The 27,580-nt window shown below is 48.4% G+C and overlaps 7 protein-coding genes across 7 annotated transcripts; 5 read left to right on the forward strand and 2 right to left on the reverse strand.

The window, feature by feature from the left end:
• Positions 1 to 1,911: 1,911 nt before the first annotated feature.
• Positions 1,912 to 2,398, forward strand: LAJ45_03050 (uncharacterized protein; the record flags this gene model as incomplete). The annotated part of the gene is made up of 3 exons (XM_046112639.1): positions 1,912 to 1,964; positions 2,041 to 2,130; positions 2,206 to 2,398. 3 exons carry the CDS (start codon positions 1,912 to 1,914, stop codon positions 2,396 to 2,398), a joined length of 336 nt encoding a protein of 111 aa, XP_045974128.1.
• A 1,984-nt stretch (positions 2,399 to 4,382) lies between these two features.
• LAJ45_03051 (uncharacterized protein) lies at positions 4,383 to 5,565 on the forward strand (the record flags this gene model as incomplete). Its single annotated transcript, XM_046112640.1, has 4 exons — positions 4,383 to 4,385; positions 4,464 to 4,637; positions 4,743 to 5,262; positions 5,369 to 5,565. The coding sequence occupies 4 exons, from the start codon at positions 4,383 to 4,385 to the stop codon at positions 5,563 to 5,565; spliced, it is 894 nt and encodes a 297-aa protein (XP_045974129.1).
• A 2,144-nt stretch (positions 5,566 to 7,709) lies between these two features.
• On the forward strand, positions 7,710 to 8,141 carry LAJ45_03052 (uncharacterized protein; the record flags this gene model as incomplete). Its single annotated transcript, XM_046112641.1, has 1 exon — positions 7,710 to 8,141. One exon carries the CDS (start codon positions 7,710 to 7,712, stop codon positions 8,139 to 8,141), a length of 432 nt encoding a protein of 143 aa, XP_045974130.1.
• Positions 8,142 to 8,949: 808 nt separating this feature from the next.
• LAJ45_03053 (uncharacterized protein) lies at positions 8,950 to 9,271 on the forward strand (the record flags this gene model as incomplete). Its single annotated transcript, XM_046112642.1, has 2 exons — positions 8,950 to 9,135; positions 9,206 to 9,271. 2 exons carry the CDS (start codon positions 8,950 to 8,952, stop codon positions 9,269 to 9,271), a joined length of 252 nt encoding a protein of 83 aa, XP_045974131.1.
• Positions 9,272 to 12,560: 3,289 nt separating this feature from the next.
• Positions 12,561 to 14,852, forward strand: LAJ45_03054 (uncharacterized protein; the record flags this gene model as incomplete). The annotated part of the gene is made up of 4 exons (XM_046112643.1): positions 12,561 to 12,700; positions 12,773 to 12,921; positions 13,000 to 14,055; positions 14,119 to 14,852. The coding sequence occupies 4 exons, from the start codon at positions 12,561 to 12,563 to the stop codon at positions 14,850 to 14,852; spliced, it is 2,079 nt and encodes a 692-aa protein (XP_045974132.1).
• Positions 14,853 to 17,679: 2,827 nt separating this feature from the next.
• LAJ45_03055 (uncharacterized protein) lies at positions 17,680 to 19,594 on the reverse strand (the record flags this gene model as incomplete). Its single annotated transcript, XM_046112644.1, has 5 exons — positions 17,680 to 18,801; positions 18,865 to 18,956; positions 19,027 to 19,164; positions 19,238 to 19,385; positions 19,439 to 19,594. The coding sequence occupies 5 exons, from the start codon at positions 19,592 to 19,594 to the stop codon at positions 17,680 to 17,682; spliced, it is 1,656 nt and encodes a 551-aa protein (XP_045974133.1).
• Positions 19,595 to 23,980: 4,386 nt separating this feature from the next.
• On the reverse strand, positions 23,981 to 26,271 carry LAJ45_03056 (uncharacterized protein; the record flags this gene model as incomplete). The annotated part of the gene is made up of 5 exons (XM_046112645.1): positions 23,981 to 25,129; positions 25,199 to 25,279; positions 25,360 to 25,449; positions 25,524 to 25,871; positions 25,939 to 26,271. 5 exons carry the CDS (start codon positions 26,269 to 26,271, stop codon positions 23,981 to 23,983), a joined length of 2,001 nt encoding a protein of 666 aa, XP_045974134.1.
• Between the last annotated feature and the right edge of the window lie 1,309 nt (positions 26,272 to 27,580).

A 27,580-nucleotide genomic window follows, 5' to 3' on the forward strand; every position in this document is an offset into this window, starting at 1 on the left:
ATACATTGTGGTACAGTACTTCATTCCTTATCGTCAGCCAGAGTTATTGGTCAGGAAGCAACGTCACGGTGTCAGGGTACTTAGCTGTTGGTCGTTTCCATCCATCATCTCCCCTAACTCTGGTTTAGCTGGTCCACTGAAGAGGCTTCGTTCTTGACATGACCCCACTATCCACAACCCCCTCCCCCGCAAACATATGTATATCTACATAGTTGACACTGTATTACTTTGATCACGGACCAGGCGAACGTGCGCGCGCCGAACGAGGAACTCGGGTACAGCTGATGCTAGCCCTAACCCTGACCGGACGCGGCCTTCGCATGAATCCTAAACCTCTGAAAGGTTGGTTTGGGATTTATCGAGCCTTAGTTATTATGGTCCAACCGCACTGGCGGTATTGGTGTTTGAGGTGGAAATGACACTGTAATATCTGTGTATGGTATATTACACGTAAATTATATCCCAAGAGCCTCATCTCGGAGAACCAGGTCTCCCATCCCATGATTTATAATGGACCGCCTTCGCACGAACAGGTCAAGCTCACGCGCTGATTTGTGACTGTACGCAGAGTCTATGACCATGTAGTTAAAACATCGTCATGATAGGACTGTATGTAGGTACACGAGTCGTACCGTGCAAAGTCAGCGGATCACGAACGCTCACTCGTGACACCCGTTACAACAACCCCTGGCAGGGATGGAAGACGAGCTTAAGATAAGTCCCTGGTTGATAAGACACCAGGACCACCACAACCCCAAATCGTCCAGTCATGTCGCGAGAACTGACCCCCAACGATTGATAGTTACACCACCACCACCACCACCACCACCATAACAAAACAAAAAAAAGAGATGCCTTGCTTTACAGATCTCATACAACAATCTGATTCGAGTCTTCCGTGGCACACTCGGGAAACCACACAGGGGAAGAGACCGGATATTGCGCACCACAAAGAAAAAGCCAAATTACTCGTGCTGATCATTTCGCCATAGTGTCCGAGCGCAGGAACCGTACTAACCAGAGGTATGGTAGCGGAGAAACCCCTCATAGGTAAGTGAATAATAGCATTATTATATTGCCATGTAGTTACCGGTGCTATGCGAAAAGGTACTGGTCAAGCCCGCCGAGGTATATATCCTACTGGGCCCTGAGTTTTGAATGAATTGGTACCTTGCCCCTTTTTTTACTTTTTTTTCCTTCTCATTCCCCCAGGAGGGAGGAGGGGTTAATGTTGTCCCTTCCTGGGTAAGGTCTGTCAACGAAGGGACATGCTAGCACCACCATGGGGCATCCAGTGCCTCAGGGTCCATCACCAACGCTCACGCGTGGGTTGATCCACTGATCAATTTCCACCCAGGGTCAAGTGCCGTAGAAAGAGAAAAAAATTGTAGACTACCCTTCTAGATATGCTACGAGTACCTAGTTTTGGGAGTTTTGGGGTGTGGTTATCAGTCAGTGTCACGGATGGACTAGCTGAAGTAGAGTAGAATATTATATACAGTGACCCACGGACGCGCTCTTCCTCCTGGTGTCTGTCTGTCTGTCTGCCTGCCTGTCTGTCTGTCTTCCTTCGAATCCTTTCCACTTGCCTTCTTCTCTTCCTTCTCTTTCCCCCTCATCCTATCGATTCCCCACCTGCTCACTCACCCCTTCTCATCGATCGTTTGCAGCTCTCTTGTTCCTTTCCCGCACATACCCGAAAGTTTTAGAACAAACGAACACGGCGGGGTGCAGCATTTAAGCAAGCAAGCAATCGATTCGGTTACGTTTCCGTCGCAAGGCTGCAAGTCACCATCTACACGAAGCATCGAGCCGGATAGATAAAACCTCATCTGTCCCCTCTTCATTCCCCCAATTGACATTATCACGACTAGCTATTTTACAAACCCATCACCAAATAATTTCATCATCATGTCCGGAACAGAAGAACAGAGCTCCACCAGGTTCACCTACAGGCCAACCTCGTATGTTTCCCCTCCACAGAAACATATCCCCCCCCCCTCTCCCCCGAGAACCTCCTTTCTAACACCACTGGAATAGGACAATCGCGCGGTCCTTCTCAGAGCAGCTGAACGACGCGTTTTTGATCGATGACAGCCTTGACAAGCTCGCCTCCACCGTTGAGCAAAAGTACTTTGCCCCCCCCCCCCCCCCAATGTTTCACACCGCTACCCCTGAACGCCGATCTCTAACGTTCGTCAACAGGAAGCAATCCGTCACTTTCCAGTCCTCAGAGCTGAAGCTCCTCGAGGAGTCTATTCGTCGCGCTGAGGCCCTCCTTGAAGAGAAGAAGAACAGGCTCTCGCAGCAGTTCCCCGGCAGTGTTCCCCGAGCTCTACCAGCCCCAACCCCAGGAAGGCAAGACCCCAATCCCGACCTACGACAGCAACGGGAATGAAAACAGTGCCAGTGGTACCGAGGAACCGCCGGCAAGGGCTGCCCCTAAGCCTCCAAGTGCTGACGGGTTCGTAGTAGTGCAGAAGACACCGAGTATGCTGAGTTCGACGGAGGGGAAGCGGTTCGATGAGCAGTACAAGGGACGACCGCGCCCTCCTGTGCCAACTGAGAGCTAGTCAACATGAGCTGCAGCTAATTTGGTTAATATTACTTTTCTTTTTTTATTTTATTATTTCTTTCTTTTGAGTTTAAAGACGCGGGCGCGGTGCGCGTCTAAAGCTTCCTAGATTTATCCCCTCCGCTTGTTTGCTTATTATGGTGTTCCTTTACTTCGGGTTGTATTTTTCTTTCTTTCTTGATTGTGGGGTCCGTTGGAACTGCATGTTATGGAGGAGAAAGAGAAGGGTTTTAGATTGACGGACTGACGGACTGGACTGGACTGGCGTAGTTAAGGATATTGGTAGATTGTGATGTGATGGGTGAAGGGTAGAAGGTCTCTTTTTTATAAGATAGCGATTTTTAACTCTGTTTCTGGAGGGGAGTTCGGTCCTGTTCTCATCCTCAATGTTTTTCCTTTTCATATTATTCTTTCTGCCTTCCACCCACCACTCTATGTTCCTTGGATGTTATCACACAAATACATGTAGGCACGGCACAATGCGGCTTTGATAACAACATGAATATTCTAAACAAGAAAAAAAGACATGATATCATTGATATGTAGGACAAGTGAATATTTCCCACCGATCTGACCCCATTGAAAAGGAAGCGCCGGAACTATGCATAAAATGTCGCGATATTCTCTCCCCTGGCGCTCAAATGAATGAGCAACCCCATACAGCCCGTCGAGTGTGTTGGGACAGCATGGGGGACGTGGGGAGGTAACAGTGATAAGAGAAAAAGAGAGAAAAGTAGCAGTCACCACCCCCTCTGATACCTCTATCAAAAAAAATGAAGGAAAAAACCAACAAGAAAACACCGGATGAAGTCAAAACCCACCATCACCACCGGTTAATACCCCAAACGGATAATACAATTCCACCCCCCCCCCCCCCGGCTACCACTTCAGATTAATACATACAAAAACCAAAAAAAAAAAAAAAAAAAACTTACCCACAAACCAGCACAAAAAAAAGCACCAGCACCTTCGGAACCGGACATGTTTTTCGGCTCGGACCCCGGTCACAGGATCAGCCCCAATTACGGACCGGTCTCTCTCATTGTAGCGGCGGGTTGGGCGCGCGCGCGAAAACAGGTGAGAATGTAAGAGAATTTTTTTTTTTTTTCAAATTTTTTTTTTCTTTCTGTCCTTCAGGTCGGTTGTTTTGAAGAGAGACTCGGACTGGAACGGGGGTGCTGGACGTGACCTGGGTCCGAGCGAACATGGGGGGGCCAGAACTGCTGTTGTGTGTTTTTTTGGTTGTTGAGAGGGGGAGAGGGAGAGGGAGAGGGAGAGGGGGAAGGAGTCTGCTTTTATCGTAGTATCATGGGGAGGAGGAGGATGGGGAAGACGGAGGAGGATGGGGAGGACGGGGGAGGATGGGGGGAACTCCGAGGGGAGGATGGGGGAACTCCGAGGGGAGGATGGGGGAACTCCGAGGGGAGGATGGGGGAACTCCGAGGGGAGGATGGGGGACTCCGAGGGGAGGGAACAAAGGATTAAGGGATTGGGGGATGGAGAGGGGAAATGGAAGAGAGGAGAGAGATGATGGTTGCAGACAGATGAGAGCCCCGAGTAAGAGCCAAGGAATGAAAGGCACCATGACAAAGCCCTGCGCCCCAGTGCCACTGCCACTGCCACACCACTAGCCACATGAGCAGTCACCAGGCTTAGGGCGAACTGATTAGGGCAATCTTACTGAGCCCACCCACACAAATCAGACCTCAACCAGCTGCTGGGGGGCACGATACTCACAAAAAAAAAAGAGAATACTGCTTCAACAAACCAAACCCCACCGCCCCATCCTCAATCGACAGTATCCAAAATGGTAAGCTCTAACGCCATCACCAACTTTGACGAAATTGGAGCTTTTTTGCTAATTCCGAGCTTTTGATCGAAAAAACAGCCGTTCACCAAGGTCGTCAAGAACCGTGCGTACTACTCACGCTACCAGACAAAGTACCGTCGTAGACGTGAGGGAAAGACCGATTACTATGCCCGTAAGAGGTTGATCACCCAGGCGAAGAACAAGTACAATGCGCCCAAGTACAGGCTCGTTGTCCGCTTCACCAACAAAGACGTACGTTTTTTTCCCCCCGAGATTTCCAGACCAGAAATTCGAGATACAGGAAGAAAAAAAACAGGAGAGCTGATTGTGTGGGGGAATCTTTGTTGGGGAATATAGATCATCATGCAGATCATCTCCTCCGAGATTGTCGGTGACAAGGTCCTAGCCGCCGCCTACTCGCACGAGCTCCCCCGCTACGGCATCAAGCACGGTCTCACCAACTGGGCCGCCGCCTACGCCACCGGTCTCCTCCTCGCCCGCCGCACGCTCACCAAGCTCGGCCTGAACGAGGAGTTCGAGGGTGTTGCCGAGGCCGACGGCGAGTACAAGCTCACCGAGGAGTCTGAGGAGGGCCGCCGCCCCTTCAAGGCCGTTCTCGATGTCGGTCTTAAGAGGACCTCCACTGGTGCCCGTGTTTTCGGTGCCATGAAGGGTGCCAGCGATGGTGGAATCCACATCCCCCACTCGGAGTCTAGGTTCCCTGGATTCGACATTGAGACCAAGGAGTTGGAGGCTGAGGTGCTGAGGAAGTACATCTTTGGCGGTCACGTTGCCGAGTACATGGAGACTCTTGCCGACGATGATGAGGAGCGCTACAAGTCCCAGTTCCAGCAGTACTTGGATGACGGTATCGAAGGTATGACTTCCCCCCCGGAGTTTAGTTCGAAAAAAAAAAAAACCCCACCCGTTCTTCAGGGTGGGTTTTGTGTCCCAACCACCGCACTAACGTAATGCACCCGCAGCCGATGGTCTCGAGGAGATGTACCAGGAGGCCCACTCCAAGATCCGCGAGAACCCCAACCTCGAGGACCCCGACAACAAGGACTCCAAGGGCAAGGACTACTGGAAGGGCGAGTCCAACAAGTACCGTCTCCGCAAGATCTCCCGCGAGGAGAGGCGGAAGAACGTCGAGAAGAAGATTGCCGAGAAGTCATCATAGATTTCTTGTCTTTCTTCTTCTTTGGGGTAATTGCGGGGGTTCTTTTTTTTTTCTAAAAAAATTTAACGGGTTTTTCATTTTTTTTTCTCGCTCTTTTTTTCTCCAATATTTCTTTTTCTTCTTCTCTTCCCTGATCCCCTTCTTCTACACTGTGGTTTTTGCGTGTGATGTGTGTGTGTGTGTTGATATTTGCACCCTACCATACCGTACCTACCGTTAAAGGCTCCAAAGAAAGAAATAACAGACCGCATACCCCGGGGAACCAATAATACCGCCTCGACTACGTCATTGCCAGATCTGGAATTTGACATTGCTCTGCTGTGCGATACAATGTTGGTTCTCTCTTTCTCCCATCCATCATTTCCCACCCAGTGAAACCTATGGGGGGAGCGCAGGGATTATGGCGCTCCTGTGATAATCTGCATCTTGCTATGCATGGTACTGTGGTGCGGGTTCTCGTAGCTGTTACTTTTGCCAGAAGGACGAGTTATTGTTATTATAATTGCCAATGGACAAGCGTTGTTTTGATTGCTGTTTTCGTCTTGTAACTGCTACCAACCTATGCCATAAGAAAAGAATTGTTTGCGAGATAAGCAAAAGAGGACGCCTGCTAAATGTCGGTATCCTGAAATCTACTTTTTCCATATCTTGCCCCCAGATTCCGTCTGTGAATATCTTGTTTTTGTCCCCAGCTTCCCTTCTTCTTCCCAGGAATCGAGCTGGGGACAAGACAAACAAAACCCCTTAACCACCCCCCTACGGTATCGCTGCTAGAGTAGAGTAGAGAGGAGGTGCGGGGACACAACGTAGGTACCCCGCAATGCCGCGCTAAAACAGACCCCAGCATCTGATTGGCCTGTCTGCTGGCGGACCGCCGATTGGACGAGATACAAGCGGCTAGCTAAGGCAGCAGCTCAGTTCAGGGTTGCGGGTGGATTATGCTTTTCAGCTTAGGTTGGCTGTGACCGTCGCGAGGGCTGGCGATGGGGGTTTAAGCTCGCTGGTCCTGGCCCACAGCGTGTCCAGGAGATGAGGACTGACTGGCAGCTGGACCTGCGGTGATTACTTTGCTACATGCGCAGTAACCTTCACAATCGACCGCACATGCGTGTAACTACATACAATAACCAACAACAGGTGGACAGGCTTGGATACGGTTCTCCAGAGTACAAGTAGATAAACATCCGAGACCCCTTCAAGGTCGATCGATTAAATAGCAAAAAAAAAAAAAAAAACTTATACCCGCGCATAAGCATATATACGTGTATCTTGTGCTGTTTCCCGGCATCACAAGACCCGGCCGAATCACAACCTCTCACTCGCACCCCAGCTCCGCCGGCCCACCATGGTCAACAGACAGTCGGACGGACAGATCCCCGCAAACTAACCCAGGGTCTACGCACCAATCCACGAATCCCCACGCCCCTGATCTCTATCCACTCTTCACAAACCCGCCCCAATTGCACCCCACCCAGCGCCCTCCCTGTAAATAGCAGTAATTCCTAGTGATATGATATTCCCATTCCATTGAAAGTCCCTCTCGATATATACACACAAAAAAACACAAAAACAAAAACAAAAAGTTCTCCGAAAGAAAAAAAAACAAACAAACCCATGACCATAACCATGCCCAACGCCCATTAACGCCGGCATCCCTCCCCCCTCCCTCCCTCCCTCCTTCCCGCGCTCTTCCGCCAGCTATCCCCGTTCCTGCCTCTTCGCCAAATCCCACGCCCCACAACCGCATCCTCGATCGGTCGGTCCAGGATTGCGGAATGTGGCACAGACCCGGCTGATCCCACAGACACTACCTACCCTAACCCTGATGATCCACAGCCCCCGCCCCTTTTAGCAAAAAGTGCAGAAGTAGCTTGGAGGGGGGAAAAAAAAAGTGCATATCGGTCGTGAGGTGGTGAGAAAAAAAAATTTGCGCGCATGTGTCGTTGTATCGTATTCGTTGGATGTTGTTTTTCGTTGCTTTGGGGGGGGGGGGGGGAGGAGGATGAGGATGAGTGGTATATATGTGTATATGACGAATTGTAGCGATAGTAGTAAAAATGAAATGAGAAGAGGTTCGTTCCGTATGGTGAAGATGTAGTAGTAGTAGTGGTAGTGGTACATAGCTGTAGCTGCCCACTCCCGTAATGACAATATGTTCCTACCCGCCTACATATGCCTCCAATCAACACACCAGCCTCCCTCCTCATACCACCCCCCCCCCCCCCCCCTCCCTCTCACCACCGCAACCGCCGCCAAAAGACCAGAGATCAACACGTACCCACAATGTAACCGCTCTGCAACCGCTCCCAGCCCTACGCTACCCCATCTACGGATTACACCCGCACTTCAAGCACTCCACGCAGCAGCTCTCGCAGCACTCAAAGCAACCCGTAAAGACCGCAAGGTACTCTCCGCAGCAGACAAAGATTGCGCCGCAGCAGGTGTTGAAGAAGCTCGTGCAGTCGGCGTTGGTGGCTGCGGGGCCGAGGTTCCAGCGCGCGGAGGAACTGGTGCCTCTGGGCTCCTCGTCCTCTGAGGTGGACGAGGTGGCGTCCATGGGTGGGGGGTTGGTGTAGCCGGACATTGTGCGTGAGGGTGTGAAGGGAGGAGAGGGAGGAGAGGGAGGAGGAGGAGGGGGGGGGGGGGGGTGCCTGTTTATAAATTCTAGGGAGTGAGGGAATGGGCGAGTGAGAGTGAGTGAGAGAGTGAGAGAAGAAGTGAATGAATGAGTGAGTGAGTGATCAGGTGTAAGGTGGGACGCCAGTAAGAGCTATTATACTGGTATAAGCACAAGCTACATACTTTGCTAGCATGGCATGCATACCGCTGTCTCATATTTCTAAAATTACATACAGCAAAAAAGCTTCACTCGCATGCCCAGCCGGCTAGCCAATTAGAGTACACACTCTAGAGAATGTAGAGTAGAGTACCCTGGCTGCAATAAACATCACGAATGAGGCTGAGATCCCACGCTGCACAGTCTGCACTGCACTGCGCTGCACTGCACCGTCTGCAGTGTGCAGGTTTCGAGTGAGATTCCGAATTCCAAGCAGTGGGTCGAGTAGAGTGGAGAGTGAGAGACTCGCAGTGAGAGTGAGAGACTCGAGTGAGAGTGAGAGAGACTCGAGTGACCTCAGCCAACCAACCCGGTTGGCACTCTCTTTTCTCCTTCCTCTGCAACACCTTACCTCTTCACGTTAGTAAGCCGATGTGTAGCTTCCCTGTCCTTAGTCACTCACTCCCCACGCCTCTTTAAAACAATTTTTTTCATGTTTCAACAACCCCACCGAACAGACAGACAGACAGCTCTCGAGATCTCTCTCTCTCTCTCTCTCTCTCTCTCATCATCACCCAACAACACAACACACTACCACACAAACCACCATGGCGGAGTCTATCTACGACCAGATCGAGATCGAGGACATGACCTTTGACCCAGCACTGCAGATCTACCACTACCCGTGCCCGTGCGGCGACCGCTTCGAGATCTCGATCGATGACCTGCGCGACGGCGAGAATGTCGCCGTCTGTCCCAGCTGCTCGCTCATGATTGAGGTTATCTTTGAGCCGGTTTGTCCCCCTTCTTCCCTCTATATCTCTTTCGACGGGGTTTTGCTAATACCATCCATCCGTCCAATAGGAGGACCTACCACCACCTGAGGGGATGATGGAGGCGGCCGGGAAGGGCGTTGCTATTGTAGTTTGAGCATGAGGATAGCTTGGTATTTTTTTTATTTTTGGTTTTTGGTTTTAGGCTTCTATGGAGTTTTTCGGGAGAAGGAAAAGAAAAATGGGTTTTGTTTGATCGATCGCCTGGGTTTTCCTTTTTGATGTAGGTAGCTATGTAGGTAGGATAAGCTTATAATAGCCCTCGGTTTACATATTGACTTGCATATAGAGAGTATTGTAGCCAGGGCTGCACTTCTGGATCATTCCGCACTTACATAAAAACTCTCGTAGCACTGCTGCGCCTTCGCGTAGGTAGGTTTAGAGTTTTTTTTTTTTTGATAGAGTACTTGTACTGCCCTGGCCCCCACGGTCAGCGCTAACCACTACTGCGGTGTTTGTTTGTCAGCCTATGAGCATTTAGAGTAGAGCTTCACGTGTGCAATTAGCCGGTTGATTGTGGCTGCGCGTGCAGTTTGTGGGTGTTGTTACATTTTTTTTTCGGTCGTGAGATCATTGGCGGGGCCGGCGGTTTAGTATTAGGTATTACCTACAGAGTCTGGTAGAATTATTGCGAAAGTCAGAACTAAAAGAGTGGGCTTCTTGGTCCGTGCTCACTGCAGAAATTCCTTTAAGGGCCAATAGGACTATCCGGTCACGGAAAACCCACTTTCGCAATAATTCTACCAGACTCTGTAGTGGGTTCTACTGGAAGAAAGAGGACCCGCTACCACCAGCCAAGAGCATAAAGTCTCGAAATCTTGAAGCAAATCAGACTTACTCGTTGCTAGTAGCTATTAGAGTACCTATATACAGCTTCCCTAGTAAATAGACGAAACTGGCCCAGAGACGAATTAACGGGGATGCTCATATATCAGTCCTCTAACCACTCCGCCAGCCAGTGGAGCCTCGGCCCGATCGAAAGCCTCAGACGCCATCATTGGCATAAAAGCTTATCCACCACCAACCCCACCCCACCTAGATAAGCACCCGTCACATGCACACAAAACCTACTCTACCCCAGACCCAATCCTAAGCCCTTAACGTTCCCTCCCAGACAGCCGCAGTTTCACGATCCCGCGCTACCGGGAGAGTTTAATCTCTTTCTGGGGTAAACTGGGGTGGTGGCGGTGGTGATGAGTGGACCCTGGCTATGGGTAGGGCAGGGTGTTCGGTTCGGTTCGTCCAGTACCGAGTTGAAGGGTGGGCGGCATGTGGTGGTTATGTATGGTCCCCGAACAGCTTATACCTGCAGCTAGCTAGCGGAGAGGGAGCTGGCCCGCGGTTGTGCAGTGGGGCTGTAGCATATGTTTGTATGTATGTAGCTAGACGCCCTACTGCCACCCAGTGATAACGGCCGTTGGAGGAGATGGTCACACTTGTGTTGAGTGTAGAGTAGAGTGCAATTTCTATTTCCATCTACATGTATCTATCAGGCGCTTTTTGCACTGGCCGAACAGGGTCTTGGCGGGGCAAAAGAAACACGAGTGATGCCCTATGAGGAACGGTCATCGATATGTCGGCTTACATGGGAATTCCAAATGCTGTGTTTCGGGGGACCTGTACGTCGGATTAATGATTCTTCTGTTGAGGTTGGTTTTTTTTTTGTTGGTGATATGGTTGTTCATGCGGGATGAAGCATGAGTTGGGTGATGAGGTTGAAAGATGATTGATGGATTGGAAAGTCTGCACGAGTGGGAGGTTTGCAAGCTTTGGAGGGTTGGTCTCAGATATAGCTACTTATCCTGTGTGATAGTCAGTCAGTATTTGAAAGACTGGATTACATACCATAGAGCTACATGTAGCGTATCAAAGGGACATTTCCACTCCTCTTCTCTCCGCACGGATGACTTGTAAAAAAAACAACTCTTCTGCATCTCCTCCACTCATTTTCAAGATCCTAAGAACTAACCCCCCATTCATCCCGAAACCGGAATCTAGCACAGGCTGAAACCAGCCAAGGTCCCACTACCAGCCCTATAAACGAATCTGGGGGCCGGGGGCGTTTGTGTCAAGATCAGACATTGTATTCAAGACACTCTTCCGCCGCGAGCATTCGATCCATCTCTAACCCACCCATCCATCTGGCGCCGCCAGAACCACGATGCATGATCTCATCCCGCCCGCCGTCCGTAGCGTGCCACGCGCTCACATCCGAAACCAACAAGGGCCTTCTTCTTTCAGGGTTAGGGTTGGACTGGACTGGGGGGGGGCCAAAAAAAGAACAGCAACGCTTCAATGTTACAGACCTCTTCGGAGGTGTATGCAGATGCGGCTCCACGATGACACTAGTTAGCTTCGTGGGCGGCGATTGTTTGGCTTGAATCTTGAAACAGGAGCGCGGCAGGGGGGGGGGGGGGGGAGGATTCCCACTATGCAGGTACAACAGCTAGCTAGACTTGCCTAGGATGATACCCCATAGTCTCGAGCTGGGCAACGAGGATGATCGATGATCGATGATGAGATGATGAGCTAGGTCGGTCTCTGTTTATTTCGGTTCATGTGATTTTGTGCCTGTAAACATACTGAAGTGGCAGCTGTGCAGCGATAAGTACGTGTATTTTCCCGTACTTCCTAGGTCAATGGCAAACCTACACAGGCCAGCAGCGAGTGAACGGGCCAGGACAAATGGTGCAAGTTAGATATCCTGCATTTAAACGATTACTTAAAAAAGCATGATTCTATCTTTTTTTTTTTCACCTGTTGGACTTTTCTACTTTGTTTTTTGTGAAGAATAAATTAATTGCATAAACCAGTTCACCATTGACCCAGAAAGGGTTATCTGCAGGTATGTACTCTACTCTATCAGTGCACCAAAACGGAAGACAAGGAACACTTATTACCCAGCGGATAATCACCATCTGTTGAATGTTCTCGTTAAGCGCCTGCCGTTGATTCGCCTGTTATTTGTGGAAAACCCGACAGACCACCACCTCAGCTAAAGTAGCTAAAGTAGTCGAAACAGATGCCCCAGCCCGCCCACAGTTTGCTATTGGCTATCTTTATATGATTGCTGGGGAGGCCGCCACTTTCTGCGCTTAAGGGGTAATAAAAGAAGAAGATGAAGAGAGCGATAGAAAAGATATAAGCTCTGCCTCCTTCATACTTACTTACTTTTGCTCTAGAACGTGTGTTTTTCATGTGAGTGCGTGCAGGTACCGGGTAAGATTTTTTTGGTGTGCCTGTAACTGCTCCCTGGTCCCTCCTGGTCCTTTATACTTAGTTTAATTCTCTTCCTTTAATTTCTTCTCTTCTCCGTTCGATATCGAGAATTTATATACACCACATTACTTGCTGCTGGACAGAAGACACCAATTTCACACAACATAATGAGTCAACGCACACGATCGGCATCAGCAGCGGCGGCCCACGCGGCCATGGAAGCCACAACCGCAACAACAACATCATCACCAAACCCTCAAGGAGTCGCGGAGCTCGAGATGGAGAAAGTGAGGGCTGTCGGAGATCTGTAATTACACACCCCTACTTGCTCACAAAGGAGAAGAAGAAAGTAACTAATTAAATACTTACCTCGTTGTAGAGAGCTCGAATACGTAGCATGGAGCTTGCCAAAAACCGAGCCGGGCGAGAAGCGGGGGCGGACAAAAAGCGCAGTGATAACACCACTGGCACTGTTTGAGCCCGGATCCTACTTCTTGAAGTCTTCTGGTGGATCCGAGAGTTCATGGTGTATGTGCGCCCGGGGGAAATTAAACTCAGAGGAGAGAATAGAATCAACAGAATGCTGACACCAGTTCCGCAACACAGTGAAGAAGCGTTGCTCCCAATTCCACAGTACCCTCTCAACCCGCTGCGTTCGCGATATTAAGCGCGACTTCTCCTGGAAGCTCTACGGCACATGCTGCAACCCGGACACCGGCGCCGAATCCCACTTTGTGCGCATCAAGTTCCTCACAGCAGCCGCCGATGAGTCTTTCTCCGCCATTATCGATTTGCTCAATGCCCTCGCCGCAAAACGGTTTCTCCAGTCCTCGCGCAAAGAAAAGGTGCATCCATTCGGCATCGGCTTCGACTGCGGCGTCCAAAAGTCAAAGGAGCGCCTTTACATCATTTCGAACTGTGCCAAACAAACGCCCTACCTGCGCCGCGTCGCTGTCGACTTTGAGGTCCTCATTGACAACGAGTGGAAGCGCCTCGATGCAACCGTCGACAGGATCGGCTTCGCGACATATAAGAGCGCGCCCAAGTCATCCGTTCTCGCCGCTAGTACGCTCGACGCAATCAGCTTTAAGGACGATGCATACCTGCGCTTCGCGCGGGTGACGCTGCGCTTCGGCGAACAAGCGGAGCGGACAGTGCTTGATATTGGTCGCGGCTTTGAACCAGCTCTCGTATATGGAAAGACCTCGACCATACTCACCATGAACCGCGCCCGAGTGAGAACTTGTGAAGGTAGTAAGGTATCCGTGCCCGTGCGGAGTCAGGTACGGCTGGTATTCACAGACATGAAGGAGAGTCGGAGCCGCAGCGGGACCTTTCGTCGGAATTCGGGGGGAAAGCACAGCGCGTCGGAAGCAGAGAAGGTACTAGCGCTACTGAAGAAGACGGTTGCGCTGGCGGGGGTAAATACGTTGGGGCTTGAGGACGACCTGGAGGATGATGCCATCTTCCAAATGAATATCCAGCGCTTGGTCACAGAGCCCGGATATGCGATCCGCGAGAAGGGAGAGGCACAGGCGGCGAGGATGAACTTGAGTAATCACTTCAAGAACTCGACACTGTTTCTTGTGCCGTGCTATGAGTCGAATGGTGTGAACTTGATCCTACAGAGCAGGAACGGGGAATATGTTCTGCGGCAGTACAGTGAGTACCGCCCTGTCCCTCACCCTCCCATACCTGATATCATACTGACATATAGCTCTGCAGTTAACGGCCCCGTCCGCTTCATCGGCTCCATAACATCAAACTGCTTCGCGGGCCCCAAGTTCAGCACGCTCGTCAAACACCAGCATGAATACTCAGGCATGGGAAAGGTCACCTACATGTTCGAAACCCAGGAAACCGACGCCACAAGCCTCGTCGAGATCCTCGTCTCGATAATCGAGAAACTGCACATGTTCCACACCACCGTCACCTCCTCCACACCAAACCACGTACCCTCCCTCCCCCCATCACTCCCGCGCATCCCCGCAATCCCCAGCATCCACCTCAGCCGCGCCGGCACAGTAGCAACCACACGAAACAACAGCACCCGCAAACCCCCGGCCCCGTCAGAGATCAGCATACCCCCAATACCAGTCCTTGCCCGAAGTGCGCAGCCGCCGCCGCCGGTTTCGGAACCAGAGCAGCCCGCACAGGCGCCGCAACCAGTATATAAAGTCCCCCGAAAGCCCGTCCCGACATCAGCACACTCGCGCAGCGTCTCGAGCAGCACATCAGGCAGTACATTAGGAAGCACATCAGTGGGCACATCAGGAAGCACCTCAATCACCTCAAGCAGCTCGCAGCCAGTCCGCACACTCGCGCCACAGCGCGATCCGTCCGCGCTCCCCGGGGGAAGGGTGTACGAGCTGCGGGCAGCGACACTCAAAAAAGTCATCACCACAGCGGGGCTGCAGGGAACTGTGCAAGCGGTCAGTACTACAGGGAGAGTTAGGTGAAAAACTGGGAACTTGTAGGGAGCTAGGAAATCATTATTATTAAATAGGAGCCTTTACACGCAGTCTGCCACTGCTTTTTTTTTTTTTATGTTTAATGCTTGGGACTTGGGACTCGTTTTTTTTCTTCTTTTCTTTTGTTTGGCTTGGTTTGGTTTGAGTGGTGAGGGAGAAAATGGGGATGGGATATTGGCGCCTACATTGTATCATATTGGCTGGCTAGATAGCTGGTACTTTCTTCCTCGTGCAGGATAGAACTACGTTCAATAAACGAGTTGACTCGGAATATTATTTTGTGTAATAGCTTCCCATGATTCCACCACTGCAGCAGCACGCCCCCCAAATGAATTGCAAACTTTAAGTAAATAGAAATAGAAGTGGCGAAACAGATAACCGAAAAAGTTGTCTCATCCTCATTTTTATTTGCCATTCACTGCAAAAGAAAAATAAAGGTGTGAAACTCCGATGCGGGGAATCGAACCCCGATCTGCTCGGTGAAAGCGAGCGATGCTAACCGTTACACCACATCGGATTGGTGTTCTGTACTATTTTTAAATATTTGTTCTCAATTCTACACTAGCACTGTAAGGATCGTTGATTACGTGATTCATCATAGGATATCACTCGGTTTCTACAGTCTGCCGCGATCCCCCCCCCCAAGGGCAAGGAACGACAACTGAGAAGCGAGTTATAATATTATGGTATGCTTGGAATTCTCGTCTTGTATAAGGTGAGCGAGCCACTGAGTTGATGGTTGACACCGGTAAAATGAATGACTTTTGGTCTGTCCATGGCCCAAGATAACGAAAGGTTAGCATGTTTAACGTAGATCACCAACTCATATGTGTACGTCTTCCGAATATTTCACAACGTACTTTTGTGGAGATTGGACTTTATGGGAGCCTCGTGCATTGTCTCAACTTGATATACATAGGGATCCCTTAGTCAGTCAGATACATATCGTGATGGAATTTCAGTTTGCTGCGGGAGGTCTCGGTTCCATTAAACTCCGCTCTCGTCAGTGATAGTGGGGAGAGCTTGCGCGAGAAAGCGAGGTTGTGTGCTTTCCAGAGACCGCACTAGCGCACTAGTGGATAAACGTGTAATGTTGGGACTTGGAAAAAGTTTATCTGGCTCTGAGCCCAACCTCACTTCCCGTGCGGACGAACCGACTACACCACATCATACCCCTCATTTTTTTTTTTTTTTAACCGACTAACACGAGTTTCTCACCAACTCATCGTCTCTAGACTCATGCCCTCCTCACATTCGATTGATGAGAGCCGCATCACCTCACTGCTGAATACACGCTCACCGCTTTCTACAGCAGGATGTCCTCACGACCTGGGGGAGAGGTCAACCGATACCGCGCTCTGAGGGTGGATATGGGCCACCACGCGCACAGCATGAACTATACAACTCGCAAGAAACGACAAGAGGCCACTGGCAGCTGGCTGTTCATCGGCTCCCTTGGCTGCTAGGTACAAGTCCCAACTGAGACCAATACCACCTCTCTACTCAATACTTGAAGGTTTCTCTCCCACAGAGGGGCAAGACCAGCGCACACGCATGTCCACATACTATCGCAGCATACCGCCCATTCAAAAGCTTCACGATGCCCAATTACAACCCAACTCGGGATGTCTCAAACCTCACACCCACTAGTAGTAGTGGTTCGTCGCCGCAACCAATGAGATCAGCGGACAGGGTCAACGCTAATCCCGACATGGCCACCTCTACTAATTCTCGGCACGTTTCTTGGCAAACTGAAAATTTTACCACCTCCATCCCATGCGAGAAAGGCTTCTTCGATGGTTTTCTCCTGCAGAGTGCTTACATGAAAACTTAACCTGAGTCATGCTGGCCTTAAGCATATTTCGGTCTTGTTTGGCTGGGAGATCATTCCATTATGCTCAAGACCGGCCGGCTATCAATATCAAGGACTTCATCCAGGGAGGCCTAATACCACAAATTCACAGCTGCCACTCTCCTTGTCTAGCCTCTCTGCGCCCCACTTTTCTCTCAAGGCTCACCACCCGCACTAGAACCCACATTGGCACCACACCCGGCCCTTTCCACAATGATAAATTCCTTGCAAGCCTCTCTCACCAACGGTCGCATGGCCCAATGGCAAGGCGCTTGACTACGATTAATATCCGAAATCAAGAGATTCCAGGTTCGACCCCTGGTGCGATCATTCAAGACCTCAAACCAATCATCCACAAGCATATGCGGATACCTCATATTTTTGGGGCGCCCGGGATTTACTTTTGGTCTCTGGGGCTCTGTTTTGTTTGAGTCAGTCACGCTGGAAATATACCTATTCTAATCTAGGACAATTATGTATGCACATGCGGGTATGTACACCATAGGCGGGACTGTGCATGAGGTTGGGCGGCAATGCAGGAACCCGCGCGGGAGTTTATCTAAGATCCGAACTGTGAAGGAGAAAGATCGTTTGACATGACTGGCCTAGGAGCTGTTGCACAGAACGGTAAAAAAAAAGGAAGATCGATCATTTCATGTCTCAATAAGGTATGTCCTAATCGGCGGGCGGGTACACACATGTACGGACATGAGCGCAATCTAGATGATGGTGCCGCAAACCCAAACCTAATCTTTGTTATAGATACAATACAGTATCAGTGCGACACAATATCAAACTATAAGGAGCGTAGCCTGCTGTTGGGGACCTAGGCATTATAACTGGTCCCGACAGTCACAAGGAACAAAAAAAAATTTAAAAAACTCAGATGATCTTTGTAATATTTTCACGTCAGATCAAACTATATACAACAAAATAAAGGTCTTTTCTCCTAGCTACCACCAACTACCTCCCAGTCCACGCTCCGCTCTGCCAGTACGCGCACCTCGTCTTATCCATATCTGGATCGTTGATTGTCGAGTATCCCGAAATGTTCACATCCAAAACCTTCACAGTATCGCCAGCATTCGTCACTGGGAAGGTTGCTGTCGGCGGGACTGACCCAGACTCCTTGTAGGTGTTTGGGTCTCCACTCCTCACGAAGCTTGTGATGTAGCTCTGGAATCCCGTCGCCAAGTTCTTTTGTGTAACGAAATCAAGGTCAAAATCAACCTGCAGAACCTGCCCGATGTTCAGATCGCTCCTCCAGAACGCAAGGATCAGATCAAAGCCATGAATTCCCGGGGGGACTGAGAATTGGTATCCCCATGATTTGGTTGGGAATGCTTGTGCAAGATAACGGAAGTTGCAAGTTACAACCCATTCGCCGATAATGGCGCTGAGACGGGCATAGTTGGTAAGGAACGTGCCAAAAAGACTGGGTTCGGGATAGAGTGTCTCGAGATCGGCCAGGTTCTGGGTAGTCGCGTTGGGGAAATTGTCTTTGAGAAGTGCATCGATCTGGCTATTAAGGATCTTTGTAGGGTCTGCGAATAAGAATCCTTCGTTGCTTGTGTGGCCGAGCATGATGGTAACATCCTTATAATAATTACCGGACGCCAGTTCAATCCCAGGTAGGTCCCTGACAAAATCATTATCCACTGCGGGACCATACCCGAATGTCCCGTAAGGAGAGTCATAAACCGTCGCGACATTCGCGGCTTGCAGGACGTCTGATGATACTGTACGCAGACATGCAAGACCAAGACCTTTACATCCAGCCTTGACTTCGAAAGTCTGATACTGTTTTTCAAGACGGCCAGGATCATAGAGTGGCTCAAAGGCCGGGGACATCAAGATTGCACGCTTGAACTGCGGGGTGAGAGTTCCGCCTTGGGCAGTGAGATGGTGCATGATTGAGCCGGCACCGGCAGATTCTCCCATAGCGGTGACTGCTGTCTTGTCACCTCCAAGGAGGGAAATATAGTCTTGGACCCATTGAAGTGCTGCCCTCTGATCCCAAAATGCAGCGTTTGGAGTACCTTGGGACTCCATGGTTGGTCCATTGAGAAATCCGAATGCACCGAGCTTTAGACAGAACGTCGTATCAGTCAAAATAGTCATGCTTAACTGAACAGATATTCAACTTACTCTGTAATTCGGTGCTACATAGATCAAGTTATTTCCGCTAGCCTTTAGGAACGGATTTCCATCGTAGAGAAAGAAGGATTTCGACCCCAATACTATCAATAAGCAATTAGTGATACATTTTTCCCAATTCTGGATTGAATTATCATTGTCGGGTAAACTAACCATATCCTCCACCAAAAATCCAAAATAGAATAGGCAGGTCTTTGACTTCTCCCCTCACAGCCGCGCCAGGAACCTGGATATCAAGGAATAAACAATCTTCCGATGCTGGTTCAAGAGATTGCAAGATCGGGTATGCAACTACACGGCTATATTAGAATATACAACATCAAAACCGACTACACTTCAACCACCCGGTGAACAAATTACATACCAAATAGCTGCTGCGGAGCTGCTTGCATACACTGATATCCTACTGTTCCATCTTGAACACCGCTCTGGGTCAATGGTGCGGCGGGTTTAGCCCACCGCAAGTTCCCGACAGGAGGAGCGGCGAACCGGATGTTCTTGAAGGTGTAATACTAAAATACAAACATGAGTATTCCAAAGAAGAACGAGATGTTCAAAAACTTACATCGTCCGTAACATCATATGAATACGCCTTATATGTCGCATATGGCAACGTCAATTCCGGCAACCCATCTGTGGACGAAAATGCGATTCCTAGGGATAAAGGAGCAGCAAGAACGCTGGGTAGCAATCCCGCCAGGAAGAAAAGTGCACCACGCATCTTGAGATAAGAAGCTATGAGGAGTGTAGCGAGGATATTGAGACTGCTCTATCCTTCGAGAAGCTGATTTTGAAAGGGAGATACAGCTGAATATATATATTCCCCCTTTTGATAGAGGGCGCAACTAAACGTCTTTTTTTTTTTTTTTTTATTATTATTATTACTGGGGGATATCTTCCAAAGATTTGGTTTAGTGATTATTCCTCTGGTAACGCACGGATATTTCATGGATGTTTAGCTCCGCTCGGCGGTCTGCTTGCGGGGTAGTTCGAAGAGGGCTTTTTTCTGGAGCGGATTTCGCTTTCGGCTTGATAGTTCCGAAGGAATTAGAAAGGGGGAAGCGGAAGATGAGGTGACCCTGACAGTAGCTCAATTGCTGCAGATTTCAATCAATGCGTTCCAGATTTGGGCGCGCGCTGTGGCTGTGTGCGGGCTCTATTGGTGATAGTGGGGGGGTGAATTCTACCCGGAGGAAGATGCTGAGAACGACCAGGCAAGGGCTTCATCCCAAGCATTTCATCCTCTTCCAAATTACACCCTATCTGGTCAGGTGGACGGCTGTAAATCCTTTAAATTGCAGATGCATACTGGGTAAAAAGTAAGAAAGGCAAGTACAGTTATTTTTGGCGGGCCGGGGGAGATTGAATTTGTGGGGTACCTTGTAGGTGCCAAAGACGGAAGTGTTTCTCTCGGTGTTGAGATCATGGCCAGTCAAAACATTCGACATCTGAAAGGGTCTCAGCTGGCTTGTGATGCCGAAAGGATACCTTTATAAGTGGTAAGGAGGGGTATCTTTTCTTTTTCTTTTCTTTGTTCAACACCCTCTCTTTTTCCCAAAAGTATTACGGGTGCGTAATAGTGCAGAGAGAGCTTCGCGCCCTAACAGGGGTAATGGGGAACCATGTGGGGAGAAAGTAGATTAATGGATGAACCGGAAACTAATCCGATATCCGGGGTAAAGCTTTGTACAACGTCGAGCACCGTATCTGCAGCATCTGGAAATGATTTTATACACACTTGTACCGTTCGGGGCGACCGAAGGAACTTGCCGGCGTAGATGCACCGCATTCGATGAGATGTTGCTTACTGCATAACGCGGGCAAGGCAAGGGATGGCTAAAATTCTATCCGTCGCTGTTGACAGGGCTGTTAGCTATGTGTGGCAACCAAGTGGCTGCAGCGTAAGCTGTCAGAACGGTCGATCGACAGGAACATTCAGGAACGAGAAGCTGAGACACTGGACGTTCAAATAAGATGTGGCGAGTCCCGCTTGTAGCGAAAAGCAAAAAAAAAAAAAAAAAAAAAAAGACGAGATTGAGAATTAAAACAAAAACATCATACTCAATCAAGAGCTTCACGGGGGAGCGCTCTTTCTCCACCTCCAATTGCATCGACGTCACATCGATATGGCTATAATGAACAGAATAATACTATAAGACTTCAAGGTTAATATCAGAGTACTTAGGGCGCCATCTTGCGTCGTGTTACCTGCATGCGGCAAGGCTTTCTCGCTTATTTGAGTAAATCTGTCGGTAATCGTGCCCAAGGCTACCTTCTAAAAACCAAAAGGTGGACACGGAGTAATTTTGGACCGTGAGATATGTTTTGCTTGGTCTGCGCCTGTGCACCCAAACCAGAGTCTATACGAGTGAGCTTCTATCGTGAGTCCCCCGCAGCTGAGCAGAATAAAAGGCCGAGAAGACATGTGAAAAACTGCGACTGCATATATTTGTTTCTGTCACTGGGTTTCATTCGAGCTTACTAGTGGTCAGTGTGATTGCACCCCACTTTGCGCCTCCATCGAGTGATTATCCGTGAAAACACCTCCACAACGTTAGCATGTCAGCTCAGCTCAGATATAAGGCTTTATGTGCCTACAGGAATTAACCTATAATTTGGAATGTCGTTATCTCAGCGCGGGGCCGGCACTAGGTGCGAATAACCAGCTTACTAGATGTAAAGGGCAGAAAGTAAAATACCGCAGTGATTCGGATAGATGGCCAGTCACACAAGATGTTGAAATTGCCCTTTCAAGCCAATCTGAGGAGAGATTCTTAGGGGCATATTCAGGACAAATAACCAAATACGGGAGACATCCATCTATTAGAATGCTGCGGCGCCTCACTGAAAACTATTAACCACTACCCATAGGAGAAAAACTTTAGATATGGGTACACTCACCCTCGCATCTGTCGCCTTTAAACACACCTCGTACGATTAAGGCTACAATTGCACAATTTCTCCAGTGAAAGCAAATTGAAGGTAGGGGTATTTCGATGCGAATAGCAGCCATTCGTCCGGACGACTTAAGGCTGAATTATATGGTGAGCGAATGTGTTGTGATTCTAGCATCTCGGAGGTGCCGACAAAATATGGAAGGGTTGTGAGTCTACGATATCGAAACTTATGTGAGGCACTAAACCAGTAATCGAAGCTAAATGGAGGGACACCTCCTAAGGCCACCCTGCACCTCAAATTTTTAGGTAAAAACTCGGAGAGATGTATCTAGATACACATATATAAAGTGGGCTCCCTCGATTTTTCTTGGGATTGAAAATTTTCTCAATTGAGCTCTTCATTTGGAAGTTAACAATTGCTCGTGTTTGTAAAGCTTTAATAAAGCCGGACGTCCAAACAAAGGATGTATAGTTGTACACCATGCCACAATTTCAGATCGAGCGTAGCCACTGTATCACCACCCGACTGGGCCATGGGGTCGGTACATCTAAGTATGTATTGACCCTCAAACCCAGTCTTTTCGTCCGAATTGAAGTTGATTAAGTTTGAGTTTTAACTTCTGATTATGCCTCAACCCGGAGGTTGACAGCTAGCCCTATATAAATACAAAAAAAAAAAGCCACGAGTTTCTAAACCATCAACCCTTCTACTCACACAATCCAGTCTACAGAAACATGTGGTTTGTATCTTCACCCTTGCACGTCATCCTAACGTATAAGGTGCCCACGATATACAGGGTTAGGGTTACTTGTTATTAACACCATGCTTCTCAACAAGAGGTCAGGCGACAATATCCCATCCCAAGAACATTCTGTGTACTTATCTGAAAACATAAAGTTTATTTGCTCGACGGTCATAAGAAATTTTCTTGTATAATTGCTTGGATCTGATTGGACATGAGGTTGAGTCATAGAACTCAGTTGCGGTATTACAATGAATGACCACTAGAAGATCAATATCGTTAAGTGATGGCTTGTGAGCTGCTCTGGTGTGAGGTAACTGGTTTTGCGCTAGGGGTGACCTTTGGCCGTGCGTGACTAAGGAAGTAAAACTATGCCGTGAAATTTGCTTAAGGATGAGGTTTGAGTATATATGTTAGATGGAAATACAATCTTTCGGGGGACTTTGAGGAATGATTATCAGGAGGAGTAATACTTATATGGAGAATCTGAAGGAAAGGGATTACTCGCATCTTCTGTCCCCTTCTTATATTTGAACGGGCTCAACAATCATATTTATACTACATACAAGCTAAATAATTCGTAGCAGGCAATGTTTGGAAGTTTCTCATGTGCTAGCTCGGCATGATTCGATCATACTTGTATTTGGTTATGTCTTGAGGTTCATCTGTAAACTTGGGAATGCAATGGAGTATCTTGTGTCATTTTCGATACCATGGGCAGGGGCCCATAAAACATAATATTGTTGAATTTTAACCCGTTGGCAGCAGTCTAAAACGGCGGTTACAAGGTTAAAAACTCCATTTCAATGACCTTCTTGTTAGGCGTTGACCTTTGAAAACTCCGTTTTGTCTTGTTCCCGAACGGGCCCTATGTTATACCATTTGATGCTTCGTTAAAAGTTTGAGAAACTAAGTGGCGTCACTAACAGTCAACAACTGATCATTAAGCACTGCTAATACTAAAAGCAAAACAAAAGCTCCTTCACCCATACTTGTGTTAATTAGGGAAATTTCTCATATTCATTTAATGCATTATAGTTACTTAGATCATAACGACAGAACTATATACAAAATAAGTACTTTACAAAAGGAACGAGAGGTGTATCCAGTACAACATGCCTTGAAACATGGAATAGTGTAAGAACTTGTAGCAGAGTGGAATGTTAAGAAAGAAACCAAATTCCGAACCAGAACACATGGAAACAAAATAACAGTGGACATTTGCTACGCCCTGCGTCAAGTGTTATCCAAGAGAAAAAGAGAGAGAGAGAAAGAGAGAGAGAGAGAGAGAGAGAGAGAGAGAGAGAGAGAGAGAGAGAGAGAGAGATAGAAAGTAGAAAAACTGAAAGAAATATAAAATGACATGTCCACCTGTGGACGAAGGAGAGGGCAAACCAAGCCGGCTCGACAAGGGCCCATCTGTGTATTCTGACAGAATGATCTATTTCACCATCTTGCAACCCATCCTCAGCTGTCAGGATCTGAATTATCGATATTATCCAGGTCCAAAATCCTCTCCATCACTGCCATTCTGTCTGGTCCAAATGAGGCATCCTCGAAATCAAAGTACGAGTTACCGTCCTCATCGATAGGTCGGGTATGGTAGCGCGGTTGAGGGTTATGCCAACTCATCTCTGCAGTGTTGTGAGCAGAGGTATGATGGGCCGATATGTTGCCTAGGTTGTTTTGCTGACCGCCAGTAGTATAGATCGTATCTGGCGTAGTTACGAACTCTGATTCTAAGATAGTTTGAACGAACCTTTGATCAGGAGTCTTGTTGTAGGAAGATCTGCCTGGCATTGAAAGATCTGCATCGTGAGGCCCACCGCCTTGTCCGTTGTTCGCCCACATTTGAGTCTCTAGCTCCCCTTCAGATCCAAACATGAACATATTAGCAAGTTCTGGATTATTACCGTGGAACTGGCTATTGCTGCTCGAGGAGTTGGCTTGGTGTGGATTATGAAGCCCGGGGTAAGTGTTCACTGTTGCGTGCCCAGCGTCCCGAAGACGGGGATCCACATTATCCATTCCTAATTGCTCTTGGGCGACAAACTCCTCCCCGAAATGCTCAGGTGAGACTTCTACCTGGACATTAAACTGCTGTAACTTCTTGAAATGCTGGTACTGCTGCTTCTGGCGCTTCCCGCTCTGGAGCTGCTTTGCACGTTTTGGGTCCACGCCAACCATTGGCGGGGGCTGCACCTGCGTAGTGGCCCGAAGAAGTGTATGAGTAGAGACTGGGGGAACAAAAACACCTTGAGAAGAGGTGGCACCAACGGTGGCCACGGCCTTCCCTTTTCCCTTTCCCAGTGACCTTTTTGGAGCGGTAGAAGAACTGGCCGTAGCAGTGGCTTTTCTTCTCTTTGCAGCAGATCTTGTGTTCGTACTTGGTGTTTCTGCTTCCGGGGCGGGTGTTTCTTCTTCATCCATAGATTCATCTTCAATTTCGGAAACAGCACGCTTGCTTTTATTGCCTTTGGCAGCACCGCGGAGTGCACGAGACTTTGATGGAGGGTCGACACCATGTTTAATGAAGAATTCTTGGGCACGACGAGCAGCAAGTTCACGATTGTCAAGCTTTTTCTTAGCGTTGTTTTTTTGATTGTCGGCAAATCTCTGTAAGAGGATATCAGGTTAAGAGCAGTTGGAGTTGGTTAGGGCGAGATTAGAAGGAAAGAAACTTACAAGTTCCATCATGTGGGGGTTTAAGAGAACGTCCTCATAGGTGGATGGGCGAGACATAAAATAGATAGTTCCCTTGCAGTTCTGTTTATTTGAGCAAGGCTTAATTAGCAAGGAGTAGAGTTTATTATGATCTACCCGCCATTGTTAATCAGAAAACTTACTTTTAGTAGGCTGACAAGACTGTTATATCTGTCCACATAGCGGAACCCTTCCACAAAGTCACGACCTTGATGAAGATCATTCAAATGTTTCTATACCCGTATCAGCCGGTATTGTCACTGGAAAAAGCGAGCTTATATTAAGGGGTGCATACAAACAAACTAACAGACAGATGCCAAAAATCCTTATCGGTCATTGAATGCCAGTGGTCTCTATATGGTTTCGTATCAAAGTAATCCAGGACATCGGTATTGTTCTTCATGGCAACGAACATTTCAAGGGTCATCCCTTCAGCGTCTGGGACCTTTCCTCTCGCCTGTTTTGGGATGTCCCATGGGCCTGGATTCGCGGGGTCTGTCGTAGCAGCGACTATTTTTGCGAGAACATGGTTGTAGCGGCGAATTTCCTTCTTTCCTTTGGAGGATTTTTCGGGGTTTTGTTCCACTAACCCACCAGAGCTCATGTCAAAACAACCGGCGAGCTGGCCCATGCCCATAACAAACTCCCAGAATTGCTAATAGAATTAGGAACAGCGCCCTTGAAGAGGTTAAAAGGACACAAGGGGTGGATGGGAAGCTTACATCAAGTAATAAATCATTTTGATCATCCAAAGCCTGCAATGCCTGGAAATCGAGCGTTTTCCCTTCCCTACTGGCGTCGAGCGAGGTATCAACCTTACTGTGATTTTTGTAGACTTCGCGAAACGCAGCGTAAAGTTCTACGAAATCGGCCTGAGACCCGTAGTTATTGGCGTCTATCCATGTACTGAAGTGGTTTCGGAAGAGGTAGATGAGCATGGGGTCGAAGAGCGAAATTTTGGTCGCTTTGAGGAAGTTGACAGGAGGCATCTCGGTGAGGACAGGTGTGGGAAGCGCGGCGACTTCCATTGTGGCAGACCTCGTCACGGACGGCATCGTTGGTGAATGGATGGTCAGTGTGTTATAAAATCGTTATGTAAAAGCTGTCGAGATGACGGGAAGTTGGATAAGGAGGAGTTGTGTGGCGGAGACGATTGTTCGGAAATAGAATTCGAGGAAGCTGCGGGAAGTAGAGGTAGAGCCAAACGATGGTGGTGCGAGGTTAGGTTAGGGTCCGAGTTGCGCGCTGGCGTTTGGGACCTTCTTGATGAGAAAAGGTTCTTTCGATGGTGTTGCAATGGTGATGATGGAGGAGAAATAGAAAAACAGAAGCAGAGTGAGAAGAGGGAGGATTTAAGCAAACACAGCCAGGGTATTGCCGGTATTCAATGGGGGTCAAACGCCTATTGAGCTTAGTGGGGCATAGACTGGTGGTGGTGGTAAGGGGCTCCATCGTGAGCCATTAAGGTACATGTAACTTTTATTCAATTGGGCAAAGTCACTTAGCTGAGCAAACCCATTCAATTTGCGAGCGTTGAGGGTGCAAGTCTGCATGTGTATAGAATGGGGAAACAAAGTTTACACGAGTGAGAAGTTATGACTGATCTAGTTTCACAGGAGCACAAGGTGGGGGGAGAAGTGGCTTGACTTCGTAATATGGGCAGTCATTTATACTTCGAAATGTGTGGTGGACGGGGTTCGGAGCTTTGATACATGTGTTCAGGGATTCAACAAGGACATTTTTTTTTTTAAATATAACCCATCCTCACCCAGTCAGATTTAGTCTTGACCTCGAGCTCGACAGAGATAACATTGCTACATCATGCGGGCCATTCCAAAGACGAGCTACATGTAGTAGATTACCCTTTTAACTTTATGTATACTTTACATGTGGCCCCATGTGTGGCCGGAGTCAGGTGCAGACATCCGAATCATTCAGTGGATCTATAGAGTTATAAGGCCAGTATAAAGTAACTCCCCGAAACTACATGTACTTATGACTGATGATAACTTTGATCAATTGATTGTAGCAAGCGATACCAATATGTATTTAATCGAACTCTTGTTTTGATCTACATGTAGGTACACGCAGCGCCCCATGAGGACTTTTGCTCAAGAAAGTTTCAATTATATAATACCGCGGTCCATGCCATACATTGGTGAGATCGCTGCTGTGTTTAGTAACGTTCATGAACTCACTTTTTATTATGATTTTTTGTTTGTAAGATAATCCAGTATTTTTCACTGATGTATGTACTGCAGCCGCAGTACATCTTATTGGCAACCATCAAGTCGCACCAAACTCGAGATTATCATTGGAACGAAGCCCGATCACACCAACAAGTAACTTGTAATAGCCTCAGCA

This window comes from Morchella importuna (genome assembly GCF_003444635.1).
Source record: "Morchella importuna strain M04M26 chromosome Unknown Morimp01GS006, whole genome shotgun sequence".
NCBI lineage: Eukaryota > Fungi > Ascomycota > Pezizomycetes > Pezizales > Morchellaceae > Morchella > Morchella importuna.